General features: G+C 48.0%; 2 protein-coding genes across 2 annotated transcripts; both read left to right on the plus strand.

The window, feature by feature from the left end:
• Positions 1–213: 213 nt before the first annotated feature.
• LOC123060418 (titin) lies at positions 214–3,292 on the plus strand. The gene is made up of 2 exons (XM_044483131.1): positions 214–2,878; positions 2,977–3,292. Exons 1-2 carry the CDS (start codon positions 299–301, stop codon positions 3,022–3,024), a joined length of 2,628 nt encoding a protein of 875 aa, XP_044339066.1. The 5' UTR covers positions 214–298; the 3' UTR covers positions 3,025–3,292.
• A 5,121-nt stretch (positions 3,293–8,413) lies between these two features.
• Positions 8,414–10,939, plus strand: LOC123060419 (60S ribosomal protein L18a-like protein). Its single transcript, XM_044483132.1, has 5 exons — positions 8,414–8,663; positions 9,242–9,382; positions 9,711–9,843; positions 9,928–10,045; positions 10,641–10,939. The coding sequence occupies exons 2-5, from the start codon at positions 9,373–9,375 to the stop codon at positions 10,707–10,709; spliced, it is 330 nt and encodes a 109-aa protein (XP_044339067.1). The 5' UTR covers positions 8,414–8,663; positions 9,242–9,372; the 3' UTR covers positions 10,710–10,939.
• Positions 10,940–13,356: the final 2,417 nt, after the last annotated feature.

Here is a 13,356-nt window from a genome sequence, read left to right on the forward strand (position 1 = left end):
CCCAGGTTCCAAAAATCCATGTCCTCAATTTGGGTCCTCACAATACTTTCTATGACTATTTTTTTGAGAAACAAAAACTATTTTTTGTCGAGACACCAAAACTAGCTTGAAAGTGTGAATCTGGAGCTGCAGCCTTAAAAAGGCCCATTCATATCTAGCCCACGAGACCAAGCTGGCTCCCAAAACGAAACTCCCAGCCCGACCCGCGCGCTCAGTTCGCGCCATCCCTCAAAAGGAAAAAGGAAAAAAACCAGTTCGCGCCGCGCCGGCACAATTTCATCGCTAAATCGCCCCCCGAATGGACGAAACCACAAATTTCCGCGCGAACCGCATGCGCTTCCGCGGCCGGATTCGAAATTTCAAGCCTAAAATCCCCGAGACGCCATCGCGTTCCCTCTCCATCCCGGCAATCTTCCTCCCACCGCCCCCTCCTCAAATTCGTTTCCCCAAATCCCCGCGCTTGTCTCGATTCCAATCCCGGAAATTTTCTCCTCCGCCGGGATCATTTAAGCGCTTCTTCCCTCCTCGGTCAAATCACTCCGCGCCACCCCGCGAAATCACGAAGCCAATCTCAGACCAGTCCAATCTCGCCGCCCCGTCCATGGAGATCGCCGGGGACGCCGTGGCGAGCGGTGGCCGCAGCATCCGCGACCTGCCGCCGCTGAAGCGGTTCAAGTTCGTCGGCTCCAACCCCGGGTCGGCGCCGTGCCTGCCGCTGCCGGCCAAGAAGCGCGGGCTCCCGCCGCTGCCGGAGGTGGCGCCTGCCCCTGCCTGCCTTCCGGCGAAGAAGCGCGCGTATGCGCCACCGCTGGATGCCGTCTCGCCGGCGTGTCTTCCGGCCAAGAAGCGGGTCCACGTGCGCCCCCCGCCGCCGGAGGGTAACGCTCCTCCTCCCTCCGTCTCGTCCAAGAAGCCTCCCCTCGTTCCGGTGAAGAAGCTCGTCGAGGTGCCGCCGCTCCATGAGCGCGTCGTCAACGCCATTCCATCCGTTCCGGCCAAGAAGCGCGTCCAGGCGCCGTCGCCCCCGGAGTACGCTGCTGCTCCTCCCCCCGTCTCGGTGAAGAACCAAGTCCAGATGCCGCCGCGCCCGGGAAGCGTCGTCGCCGCCACCCCAGCCGTCCCGGCGAAGAAGCGCGTCCAGGCCCCGTCGCCCCTGGAGCACGCCGCTCCTGCCCCCGCCGTCCCGGTCAAGAAGCGCGTCCATGCGCCGTCGCCCCTGGGATACGCTGCTGCTCCCGTCGCCGTCCCGGCCAAGCAGCGCGTCCTGGTGCCGTCGTGCCCGGAGGGCGTCGCCGCCGCCCCCTCCGTCCAGGCCAACAAGCGTGTTCCGTGGCAGTCGCCCCCGGAGGACGCTTCTGCTCTGGCCCCGGTTTGCCTCCCGGCCAATAAGCGCGTGATGTCGCAGTTCATCCCGCCCTCTTCATCTCCATCGATGAAGTCAGATGGGGCTCGCGTCGGTGCCGTCAAAGAAGTCTGTCCTCAAGGCTTCGTTGAAAGCGGCGCCGCCACCTATCCTAAGGTGGCGAATGGTGCTGAAGCGTCCAAGATGATCAACAAGCCCGACGAAGTCAAGGATCAGGTGTTCCAGAAATCCCGCAGAACCAACACTGCAAAGAGAGCTAGTGATCTGCACTGCAAGAAGCTCTCCGATGTCATCAGTGGCATGCAATCTGAAGTTCAGGCCGAAGAGCTCAAGAAATTTGAGCAAGCGAGTGATCTGCACTGCAAGAAGCTCTCTGAAGTCGTCGCTAGCATGCAATCTGAAGTTCATGCCGCAGAGCCCAAGAAATTCGAGCAAACTAGTGATCTGCACTGCAAGAAGCTCCCCGATGCCGTCACTGGCACACAATCTGAAGTTCAGGCCGAAGACCTCAAGAAATTCGAGCAAACGCTTTCTGATGTCGTCGGTAGCATGCAATCTGAAGTTCAAGCCGAAGACCTCAAGAAATTCGAGCAAACTAGTGATCTGCGTTGCAAGAAGCCATCCGATGCCGTCAATGACACACAGTCTGAAGTTCAAGCCGAAGCGCTCAAGAAATTCGAGCAAACGAGTGATCTGCACTGCAAGAAGCTGTCCAATGTCGAAAACGGCGAACAGTCTGAAGCTCAAGCCGAAGTGCTCGAGAAGTTCGAGCAGACGACTTATCTGCACTGCAAGAAGCCCCCCAATGTAGTCGATGACGAACAATGTCAAGTTCAAGCCGAAGCGCTCAAGAAATTCGACCGCGCGATTGATCCTGAAATGGCAGCGCCGGCAAGCGAAAAGGAGCACATGAAGGAGGACGAAGAAGTGGCCACCGAGCGAAAGCAAGATGCTCTCGCGGAAGAAGAGGAGGACGGCATCCTCTGCGCGGTGTGCCGGAGCACCGACGGCGACCCGTCGGACCCCATCGTGTTCTGCGACGGGTGCGACCTCATGGTGCACGCCACGTGCTACGGCAACCCGCTGGCCCAGTCCATCCCGGACGGCGACTGGTTCTGCTCGCTCTGCTCCGCCGGCGCCGCGGGGAAGAAGGGCAAGCCGGCACGCCCGCCCTGCCGCCTCTGCCCGGCGAGGGGCGGCGCCATGAAGCGCACCACGGACGGCGCCTGGGCGCACATCGCGTGCGCGCTGCTGGTGCCGGAGGTGTTCTTCCGGGACCCGGACGGGCGCGAGGCCATCGACTGCTCCCTCGTGCCCGGCCGGCGGTTCACCAGGCGCTGCTACATCTGCGAGAGCAGCAGGGGCTGCGCGCTCGAGTGCTCCCAGCCCAGGTGCGACCTCGGGTTCCACGTCTCCTGCGGCCTCAGCGGCGGCCTCTGCATCGAGTACCGCGAGGAGAAGGGCGGCGGCGTCGTCGCCGGCTTCTGCAGGGAGCACACCAAGCTCTGGGAGAAGGTAAAGTCCTGTAATTTTCTTGTCAGTGTCTTGTTTGAACTTGCTTCAGCGATCTGATGTGAAATTTTTTGGTTGGATTTGTGTGTGTGTTGGTGCAGCAACAACTGACTGGCAAGTACAAGATTGTTTCTAGAGGGCAGCAATGACATGGAGATGGAAGAGAAGAATCTGGCGATCAATTGTGCTATGGAGTGGTGAAGAATTGCATCTTATAACTGTCTAGGATTGTGTCATTGTTCTACAGTAGTATTTTTGGTGTGCCTTCTACAATCTTCAGATATGGTAGAAGATTAGAAGTGTGTCATGGCATGTACTGTAGTTACTTTGGAGTTTCATTGCCATAGTTTTATGGTGTAGTCTGTAGAAAGCATGTAGTAGCACTAGCAGTTAAGCTTCAGCTCACTTCTGTTGTTAGTACTACCTCTCTCTCAGTTTACAGGGCGTGCGCGTACTCCTAGGTCGTCAATTTGACCAACCTAATACAAGTCATATATTACAAAAAATATACCAACATAAACTTCAGAGTTTCTACTTTCAAAAGGTATCATTTTTATGTTCTATAGTTTATATTAGAGTGATAAAATTGACAACCTAGATATACGTGTAGGACTTGTAAACTGAAACGGAGGTAGTAAGTTGGGTTGTTCCTACCTCTTGATTATTTTCAATAAGCAGAGTTTGAAGTCTATAGGTTGGATTAACACTGTCTAGTTGTAATTTGGTGTCAGTATTGAAATAAGAGCATGCATTTTCCAAACTGCTGGCCGTTGTTGCGAGCAAGTATTAGTATTTGATTCAGAATTTATTCAGTAACCCAATTAGCAGATCATAATAGCGTGCAACCACGTCCGTGCGAAGTAGTAGTGCAGACAATGAGCATCTTCGCTGCTTGATCTGACTAAAGAATTCAAAACCGCATCTTCAGATCGCTGACAATTGCAAAATTTCACTCTCATCAACTTTGTCCAAGATGATAATATTTCCCCGTGCACATAATTGTAGAGAGAATCGGCAAGTGTCTGAATAAGTCAGTCGGTCAGGTGCTCCCACATGAACCTGCCACTAACTTATCTTAGCCATATCTGCATGACTGTATCTATCCGTCTAGTTGCGGCCAAGCAAACGTTGCCTTGTCTTGTTCCTTTGCCGTGGAGGGCCAATAACGTGCTCCCATGCGCAACCACGCTCGGATACAAAAACGCCGCCGGTATCAAGCTAGGCATCCCATGTGCTGCCATGCCATGTCTTACACTCAAACGAGTGCTTTCTTGGCATGAAATCAAATTTGTTGATCTTATCATAATTTGACAATGACAACGTGCAAACTTAAAAGGGAAACACGGCCTAGATGAGTTTGACAAAGAAGAAGAAATGACAAAAAGCAGATTGTGTAAATGCCCCGAGTTTGTCTTTTGGGAGCACACAGATGGACACATCCATGAATTATTTTCAGAATTTTTCTAGGAACTTACAAATGACTAGACGAGAAAACTTGCACATAAACACCCTGCTACTTTTGTTCATCTCGAAAGGGCAGTATTTTGCGTACGAGATAAATACACGGACTGCCATTGAAGTTGATGCAGAGACCGAGGGTGATCCATCTTTCTATTTTTTATATTTAAAGTTGAGTCGAAAGCACACTACGGTCCTCATACTTACGTTTGTTACGGTCATTGAATATGTGTTGCGGTGATTATACTATCACCGACTCACCATAGAGCTATGTATTCTGCTGAGTTGACTGGTCAACCTTTTCACACAAGCACCATTGGCCTGTCAATCATGCGTAAGTGGGAGTTCGTCACTACAATCTCTCTATCTATGCGGCGCCCGCCAGTCAGATAGGCAGAGTGGTGGTGTAACCGACTACCATGTATGCATGCTTGACCAGTCAATTGGTGCTTACTTGAAAAGGTTGAACAGTCAACCAAACAGAATACAAAGCTCTACGCTGAGCTAGTGACCATATACTCACCACAAGGCGTAATGATCGTAATGAGCGTACACAGAAGTGCAACGACCGTAGTGTGCTTTCGATTCAACTTCAGTGACCGTCAGTGTATTCATGTCTTTGTGTACCGAGCGACTGAGATAGCGAGACACACGTGATCCAACATTTTCTTCCTAAGTGTAGGACTTATTCTTTTCGAACAACCGGCACTAGGAGCGCTACTTTTCCATCAGAAGAATAGAAAAGTATGTATAAACATGTGGCCATATTTTGTTATACAAGGGCAACTCTAACCGTGTGCACCAAGACAAACACACCAAATGCCCGCAAGCACGTCCTGACGTGTACGTAGATAGGGGAGCCAATCATCCAACCGTGGACATCAGATAAGCATCAAATCCGGACAACAGGGTAGGCCATATGGACCTAGAGGAAAAAGCACATGAGGTGTGAGGAAATGTAGTCCACCTCACAAATGAGCCAGGTGGACATCCGGACCCCTTCTGGTTTGGTACCGACTTTGGGGAATTCAGACACCTGGATCATGCTGTAGACATTTGGTGCATGATGTTGGATGACAAAAGGTATCTGGAGCGCATGGTTCAAACATTTATGGCCTTTTTGGTGCACGACGTTAGAGTTTCCCTAATATGTCCAAACCCTAGAATCACACCCTACACTCGCGGGGGTTTTGGTGGGAATTCACGTGAGCGATGCCCTCAAAGGTGCAGTGGGCGTCTAGAACATATGACATTCTCCTGCCCTTGAAGATGTGCCGCTTCTTCCCCTTCCAAAGATTCTACATGAAGGAGATGATATGACCGATGTACTTGTGCTTATGTCCCTATCCATTTGGCACATCATGACATCCCGTCGGACATTTATGATAGTGGCGGTGTTCAAAGACACCATTGGTAGCTGAATATCAAAATGTGCACGAGCCGTCAAACCTCGAAGATGAAAAGAAATTCTTTGCATCGGTGGTTGGCGGATTCAACCCCCTCCCCCAAGGCAATGTTAGCACGATGTGTAATTAGTCGACCACACATAGCTAGAGGATCCACGATGAAGGAAGAGACCCGAGTTTTTTTACTTTGATTTTGATGGGACTTTCTACATCCTTTTCCGCTAACAATTTTCATGGTATCTATGTGTTGGAGAACGTTGCAGAAAACAAAAATTTTCCTACTCGTTTCACCAAGATCATCTAGGAGTTCATCTAGCAACGAGTGATTAGATGCATCTACATACCTTTGTAGATCGCGAGCGGAAGCGTTTAAAAGAACGGTGATGATGTAGTTGTACTCGACGTGATCCAAATCACCGATGACCAGCGCCGAACGGACGGCACCTCCGCGTTCAACACACGTACGGAACATCCACGTCTCCTCCTTCTTGATCCAGCAAGGGAGGGAGGAGAGGTTGAGGGAGATGGCACCAGCAGCAGCACGACGGCGTGGTGTTGATGGAGCTGCAGTACTCCGGCAGAGCTTCGCTAAGCACTATGGAGGTGGAGGAGGTGTTGGGGAGGGAGAAGGAGGCAACCAAAGGCCAAGGCGTTCAGGTATGAAGTCCCTCCTCTCCCCCACTATATATAGGAGGGCCAAGGGGGGGTGGCCGGCCCTAGGAGATCCAATCTCCTAGGGGGTGCGGCGGCCAAGGGGGGTTTCCCTCCCCCCCAAGGCACCTAGGAGGTGCCTTCCCCTCCTAGGACTCTTCCCCCTTCAAACCCTAGGCGCATGGGCCTATGTGGGGCTGGTGCCCTTGGCCCATTAGGCCAAGGCGCATCCCCTACAGCCCATGTGGCCCCCCCGGGACAGTTGGACCCACCCGGTGGACCCCCGGGACCCTTCCGGTGGTCCCGGTACAATACCGATAACCCCGAAACTTGTCCCGATGCCCGAAACAGGACTTCCCATATATAAATCTTTAACTCCGGACCATTCCGGAACTCCTCGTGACGTCCGGGATCTCATCCGGGACTCCGAACAACATTCGGGTTACTGCATATACATATCCCAACCCTAGCGTAACTGAACCTTAAGTGTGTAGACCCTACGGGTTCGGGAGACAAGCAGACATGACCGAGACGACTCTCCGGTCAATAACCAACAGCGGGATCTGGATACCCATGTTGGCTCCCACATGCTCCACGATGATCTCATCGGATGAACCACGATGTCGAGGATTCTATCAACCCCGTACGCTATTCCCTTTGTCTATCGATATGTTACTTGCCCGAGATTCGATCGTCGGTATCCCAATACCTCGTTCAATCTCGTTACCGGCAAGTCACTTTACTCGTACCGTAATGCATGATCCCGTGACCAGACACTTGGTCACTCTGAGCTCATTATGATGATGCATTACCGAGTGGGCCCAGTGATACCTCTCCGTCATACGGAGTGACAAATCCCAGTCTTGATCCATGTCACCCAACAGACACTTTCGGAGATACCCGTAGTCTACCTTTATAGTCACCCAGTTACGTTGTGACGTTTGGCATACCCAAAGCACTCCTACGGTATCCGGGAGTTACACGATCTCATGGTCTAAGGAAAAGATACTTGACATTGGAAAACTCTAGCAAACGAACTATACGATCTTGTGCTATGTTTAGGATTGGGTCTTGTCCATCACATCATTCTCCTAATGATGTGATCTCGTTATCAATGACATCCAGTGTCCATAGTCAGGAAACCATGACTATCTGTTGATCAACGAGCTAGTCAACTAGAGGCTCACTAGGGACATGTTGATGTCTGTTATTCACACATGTATTACGATTTCCGGATAACACAATTATAGCATGAATAAAGACAATTATCATGAACAAGGAAATATAATAATAATGCTTTTATTATTGCCTCTAGGGCATATTTCCAACACTATGGAATTGTGGTTTATAGACTGAGCCGAGAAAGTACTCCGTGGAAGGGGTCTAGAGGTAAATAATCGAAACACACCTTTGGCGGTCAAGGATGATCTCTTTCAAGGTTAACACAAGTCAATGGACAGGAGGATCCGTGTCGACATGTTGATTCTTGCAACCGACTTAATTCAATTTCTATGCAAAATCTATTTGCTAACCACTAACCTCTGAGCGACACGATATTGAAGAGCTCAAGGTAACTTTAGCGAAAGGCCTCCTCCTTTTCTCCAACTGCCATGCCAAAATAAGGCCTTGTTTCCGTCACCGAGGGTTATTGTCATCATCAAAACAATGAAGTCGTCGATTATCAGCATCAGAGCAAGGAAGCTTGAAGCTCATCCACGACCTGTCATGACCCGTCCGTTGCAGCCAAATCCAATAAACGCCGGAGGGTACCACTGAGCCCAAACCACAAGGGGATTGGGGCTGGTGGTAGACAGTCTCCCAATCCACGAGAGAGTGACGTTGGTCGTCTTTTGATGAAACCACGGTTTTAAAGGTACATGTGCATGTGTTTTTAATATAACGTGGTATTTTGACACAAAAGGACTTTTTCCCCCTCTTCTATCTATCTTTTTTTTTTTGAGGGGTGACCTCTTCTATCTATCTATCTATCTATTGTCGACGACGAACGGGTCATTATCCGTGTGTTAAAAAGGGCCGCCCTCGTGTCTCCATCCATCGTCTGGCTCACAATCTCACATAGCGTGGCGGTAGGTGCACGAGACCCGCACCGGCGCCCTACCGGTTTCCACACAAATACTACGGGCCTTCTCCTCGTGTCCACTCTTCTTCTCCCCTCTCGCCTCTTCTGGCGTTCTCCCCTCCCCCCATCGCGGTTTGCCCCGCCGGCGGCGACGCGGACCTGGCTGGCGCGAATCGGCTTCTTCTCTTTGCGGGTAAGGAACCCTATCCTCTCCCGATTGGATTATCTTGATATGGATTTGTGTGGGAGTTCGTCTCGCGGGTCGCCTCTTCCTTTTGCTGCGTGGCGGCCGGCGACCGAAACCCGAATCCCCGTCGAGGTAGTTGCGGATTCGTCCGTCTGCTGCGTGGTAGACTGGTTGGTGCTCTTGCCGATTTGTCTGGTCTGGCTAGCTTAGCTGCTTCTTCAGCGCGCGAGACCGATCTGAGGCGGCCGGTAGCGCGGCCGCAGTGTATGAATTCGTCTAGATTTGTTTGTGTTCTACTAACGAGGGTTGGAGCATTAGAGTTCAGAGAACAATAATAGCTCGGAATTACATGCTCTCCTGAGTAAAGAACCACTGTACCGCCGACTTCTGTATGCTTATGTTTGGAATTTTGGACATGGCACCTGCTGGTCACTACTTTTCTCTTTGCCATGAAAGAATACTTGCAATTGCTCACAACATTTGTCCCCACCAACTAGTCTGATATGGGCGTTTATACATAGATTACATTGTATATATAATTTTCTCTCCGATGCGGCAAGCTGACCAATCTGACGCACTTGCAGGATTTATGTGCCAAGCTGCATATTGTTCTGTTTTATTCCTTGGATCAGACTTGTTGAGCTGATTCCAGCAAGGAGCAATCTGCAACAACTTGGTGTTAAGCTTGCATCTTCCCTAAGCAGCTCTAGATTAAATGGGAGAAGGTAACTGCTTTTCCAACCTTGTATCTATCTTTTGAATTAAACTTAAGTTTTCCTTTGCCGCTAGATCCCTTACGTTATGCAGCAGAACATAACCCTCAGCCTGTCATTGTAAAAATAAACTGTTTTTTTCCAGTAACTCCTATTACATCATGTTGGCATGTGTGGTAGCTTTATAGTTGTAAACATCATCAAGTTTCAACCTAATTATGATTCAGAGTTTACAGTTTTTTCTCTGTTTATTAGGGCTTTAGCTTGATCATGATGTGCATTATTTGAGTTTTGTTTATATGATTACTTCTTAATCTGAATCACACTTGGCATTGCACAGCAAGCTCGGATGATCTTTGCCATTGTCAAGGGTGTCTTGGCAAGTACACCCTACTCAGAGATGAAGAGAACCCGCAGCTGGCAAGGTTTGAGAGACGGCTTCCTTGCTTTGGTTGCGGAATAGGATGGTCCTCGTAAGAATCCCTTACCATCCACACAAACTTCAGTTCAGTTTTCAAATTCTGCATCTGGCAATATCAAACATGTTTCGGTTGCAGATTTCTTTTAGGTTTCTTGTGTCCATTGCTTTGGTACTATGCAACGACCCTTTACTGCTGCAAGTACTACAATAGGGATCCCCGAGAGCGCCCGGGTCTTGCTGCCTCTGCTATTGCGGTAGGTTATCCTTCCACAGTAAATCCTGAGCATGTTGCTATAATTAATGTAGCTTGAAAGAAAACAACTCATAGATGCAAAGTAGTGTAATAGACAAACCATATCTAAGGTACAGAAAGCAAAAGAGTTTTCCTGTAGAAAGTCATTTCTTCATGCATGTAAACCATCATGCAACCTGATTTGCAGATGTGTTGATGGTTCTGTCACCATATTGATTCACAGATTGATTATTTTTGTAGTCAAGGTGTGTTTTAATCCCGTTTGCTCCATCCTTTATATGAAAATGCACATATGTGAAAACGAACCCCATCTGTATATTTTCTATTTTCTATTTTTATGTGCCATTGTTTGCATGTGGAAACATCAAAGCTAGGTTTCAAACCAGTGTGCAGCCCTTTTAAAAGTTTTTTACCTTGAAAAACTTGTTCTTCACATCGAGTGTCGTTCCTAATGTTTCAGTTACTAAACAGTGGTCGTGCTGGCAACTCTTTACATCATTTGCAGTTTTTCTTCTTCTGTCCTGATAAGCTTTCTGAAATAGTTCTGGTTACAGCAAGTTTTGTGCTGAATGTTGCAATTTTTTTGTTATGTGCAGGCGGCCATCTTCACTACTGCGGCAACTATTACCCTCTCCATCATTCTGATAATCTGGGCACAAAAGTGATTTCTGAGGCAGGGATAACATGGCTGGATGATTGGTTGTTTATCGGCAGATGAGGGATTCAGAAGGCAACTTGTAATGTTGATGATAGCAGGTCGTTTTAGTTCATCATGTAATCATAGTGCATATGCAAGTGTTTATCGAAGGGCTTCATCTATGGATTGTCGTCTCTCCCGAGTCAGTTATTCAATCTTTCTAAAAGGGTGGGAACAGTTGACTGTTTCTTCTGAAAAGCTTCCAATCCACAGGCTACAGATCGAATTACATAAATTAGAGGAAAAATCCATACAGGTAGCCCATTCAGCAGGTAATTGCTGGGATTGAAACTGTAGTCATTATCACCAACTCACAATGAGAGATGCACTGATACACCTGGAAGTCATTATCTAGTATAGCACCGTCCTCTGAACTTGTCGAATTCTTAAGAGGTTAAATTTCTGATACGCCTATTTTACTTGCGGGGCGTGTTGTGGTGGGTTTTTCATGGTAGTACCATGTGAGACGATGATCCAGATCGAGTGTTCATCTCGAGAGCGCGCACTTCAGCAATGAACCATTCCGTCTCTCCAGTTGATTCCAGTGTTTGGATATAGAGTTGATTTATGGCACAGATCTGTTCAAGGATGAATTTTCTGGTTACAGTTTGAAGTACGACCGGGATTTCTTTTTCCAAAACATCTGGCACTTAATTATTCCAGAGAATCATCATAAAAAGTTTGAGGGATGAGCTCAGGGGCAACATCATGGAAAACAGAAAAAGTAGGGAAGCTCACCATCCCTAGCTAAAACATGCGCTGCCTTATTCGTATCAAGCGGACATGGTTGAAACATGCAGACAAGAATGAATTCACAAGCGCCTCAATGTCGAACAAGATACAACATTTGCATTTGAACATATCTGACAAAGTGTTTAAACTAGTTTTATAAGTGATCAAGGACATTTCAGTAAATTGCTATGCTTATTTGAAAGCCACGGAGCATATTCAAAATGCCAAAAAATGCAACAAATATCAAGCAACAGACACGGACATTCAGTTAGTACCCGCAAAACAAAAAGACAGTTGTAATTTTGGTTGGGACGTTCCTATCGTATCAGGCTGTGGAGCTGAACACTTGTAGCTTTTCAATGCGAAAATTGAAGTTCTCAACCTATATGAAAATTGAAGTTTTCAACCTATTTCCAACCAAAAGGTAACGGAATAGTCTGAAAACAATCCCTAAATCGAACCATTCATAATAGAGTTCTCCTCGAGTCCCCACACAATTTCATATCGCTGAAGTCGGGCTCTTCGCAATGCAGTGTTCTCTTGAGCCGTCACATGATTTTGTGTCACCGAAATTAATTTTTACAATTGCATCTATAATCTATTGCTGAGACTTGAATAGATATCACAAATATTAGAAGGAGCATAAATGTGTAACAAAGAGGTCGAGTAAAAGGGAATCAGATCAATAATACAGTACTTCTGCATTTTTTCTTTCAATAATACCATAGTTCTCTACAACAATACGAATGAATATCCGAATCACGATCCGGTAGTAAAGCATGAATCGAGTTTACAAATCCTAGTTGTACAAGAATGGATCTCCGTGGAATGGGGGATCTTGCTATGGAGGAGTCCGGATGGATCTAAGTGAAGAAATTCCTTCACCCACCGGTACCAGAGGATGGTCTCATACTAGAGGTTAGCTTGCCTTCTGTTGCACTTGCTTGAGGTTGCTTCCAAAAAGGCAGATGTCACCGCTTGTCCATTTAATTATGGATCCAAATCCTCCCATGACCATAATATCATGTAATCAAAGCAAAGATCGAAGCAGCTCTCGCTTGAAGCTAGTCAAGATCTATGACATCTCTACCCTTTGGCATCAAGATACCAAAAGGAAGAAAGAGTCCTAAATGGCTCCCAAGACTAAGATTGTCGACGGGCGTTGGAGATGAAGACTAGGCATTCGCACCATTGGTAGCGTGTCATGGGAGTGGAGATGAATCCATCTGCAATGGTTCTGTCGGTGTGGATGAGGTGGCTAGAGCGGAAGGAGGGGTAGACACAACTGGAGGAGTGTTCCTGGGCAGAACAACAAACTGATCCTTGGTCTCTAGTCCTTTTGCACCCTCATCACTATTCATATGTGCTTCCTCAGACATGAAAATCTCCTTTACCTCTCTGACTTCCACAACTAGAAGATCAATCATGGTGTTGATGTTGTGAACTTATGTCTCTACTACATTTGATAGGTTGTCTTGGTTCTTGGCAAGGTTAGATAGCCCTGCCTCGATCTTGATCCTCTGAATAGTTGAAAATACGAAACCGAGTTGTCAAGTTTGTGTCTTGCGGACCACAACTGGAGGCTGGGTAGATGAGCTGGGGGTGGCAGAATCTTTTGCATGGGGCAACTTCTTTGGCATCAACTTTTTGAGTTTCTCTATCTGCTTGGGTGTCATTGGGATCAAGTTGCACTGTACGGTCTTCAAGATCTACCTTGGTTAGCTCATGTTTACAATCCAACGGGAATACTTATGTTCCAACTTTCAGAGATGATAAGCAGCTGAATGTATGGGTCATATCCACATGACCTCTTATGCTCACAAGCGGTTCTATTAGTTGCTGGGGGCCAAATCATCAATGCTGGCACCTTGTACATCATCTGA

Source organism: Triticum aestivum, chromosome 3A (assembly GCF_018294505.1).
Source record: "Triticum aestivum cultivar Chinese Spring chromosome 3A, IWGSC CS RefSeq v2.1, whole genome shotgun sequence".
Classification (NCBI taxonomy): Eukaryota; Viridiplantae; Streptophyta; class Magnoliopsida; order Poales; family Poaceae; genus Triticum; species Triticum aestivum.

Bases quoted from the DNA above. Each gene is read 5' to 3' on its own strand.
- LOC123060419 (XM_044483132.1), top strand. The intron at 9,844-9,927 runs GTAAGAATCCCT...TTTCGGTTGCAG, and splicing joins TGCGGAATAGGATGGTCCTC to ATTTCTTTTAGGTTTCTTGT. The intron at 10,046-10,640 runs GTAGGTTATCCT...TGTTATGTGCAG, and splicing joins TTGCTGCCTCTGCTATTGCG to GCGGCCATCTTCACTACTGC.
- LOC123060418 (XM_044483131.1), top strand. From the start codon at position 299: ATGGACGAAACCACAAATTTCCGCGCGAACCGCATGCGCTTCCGCGGC. The intron at 2,879-2,976 runs GTAAAGTCCTGT...GTGTTGGTGCAG, and splicing joins ACACCAAGCTCTGGGAGAAG to CAACAACTGACTGGCAAGTA.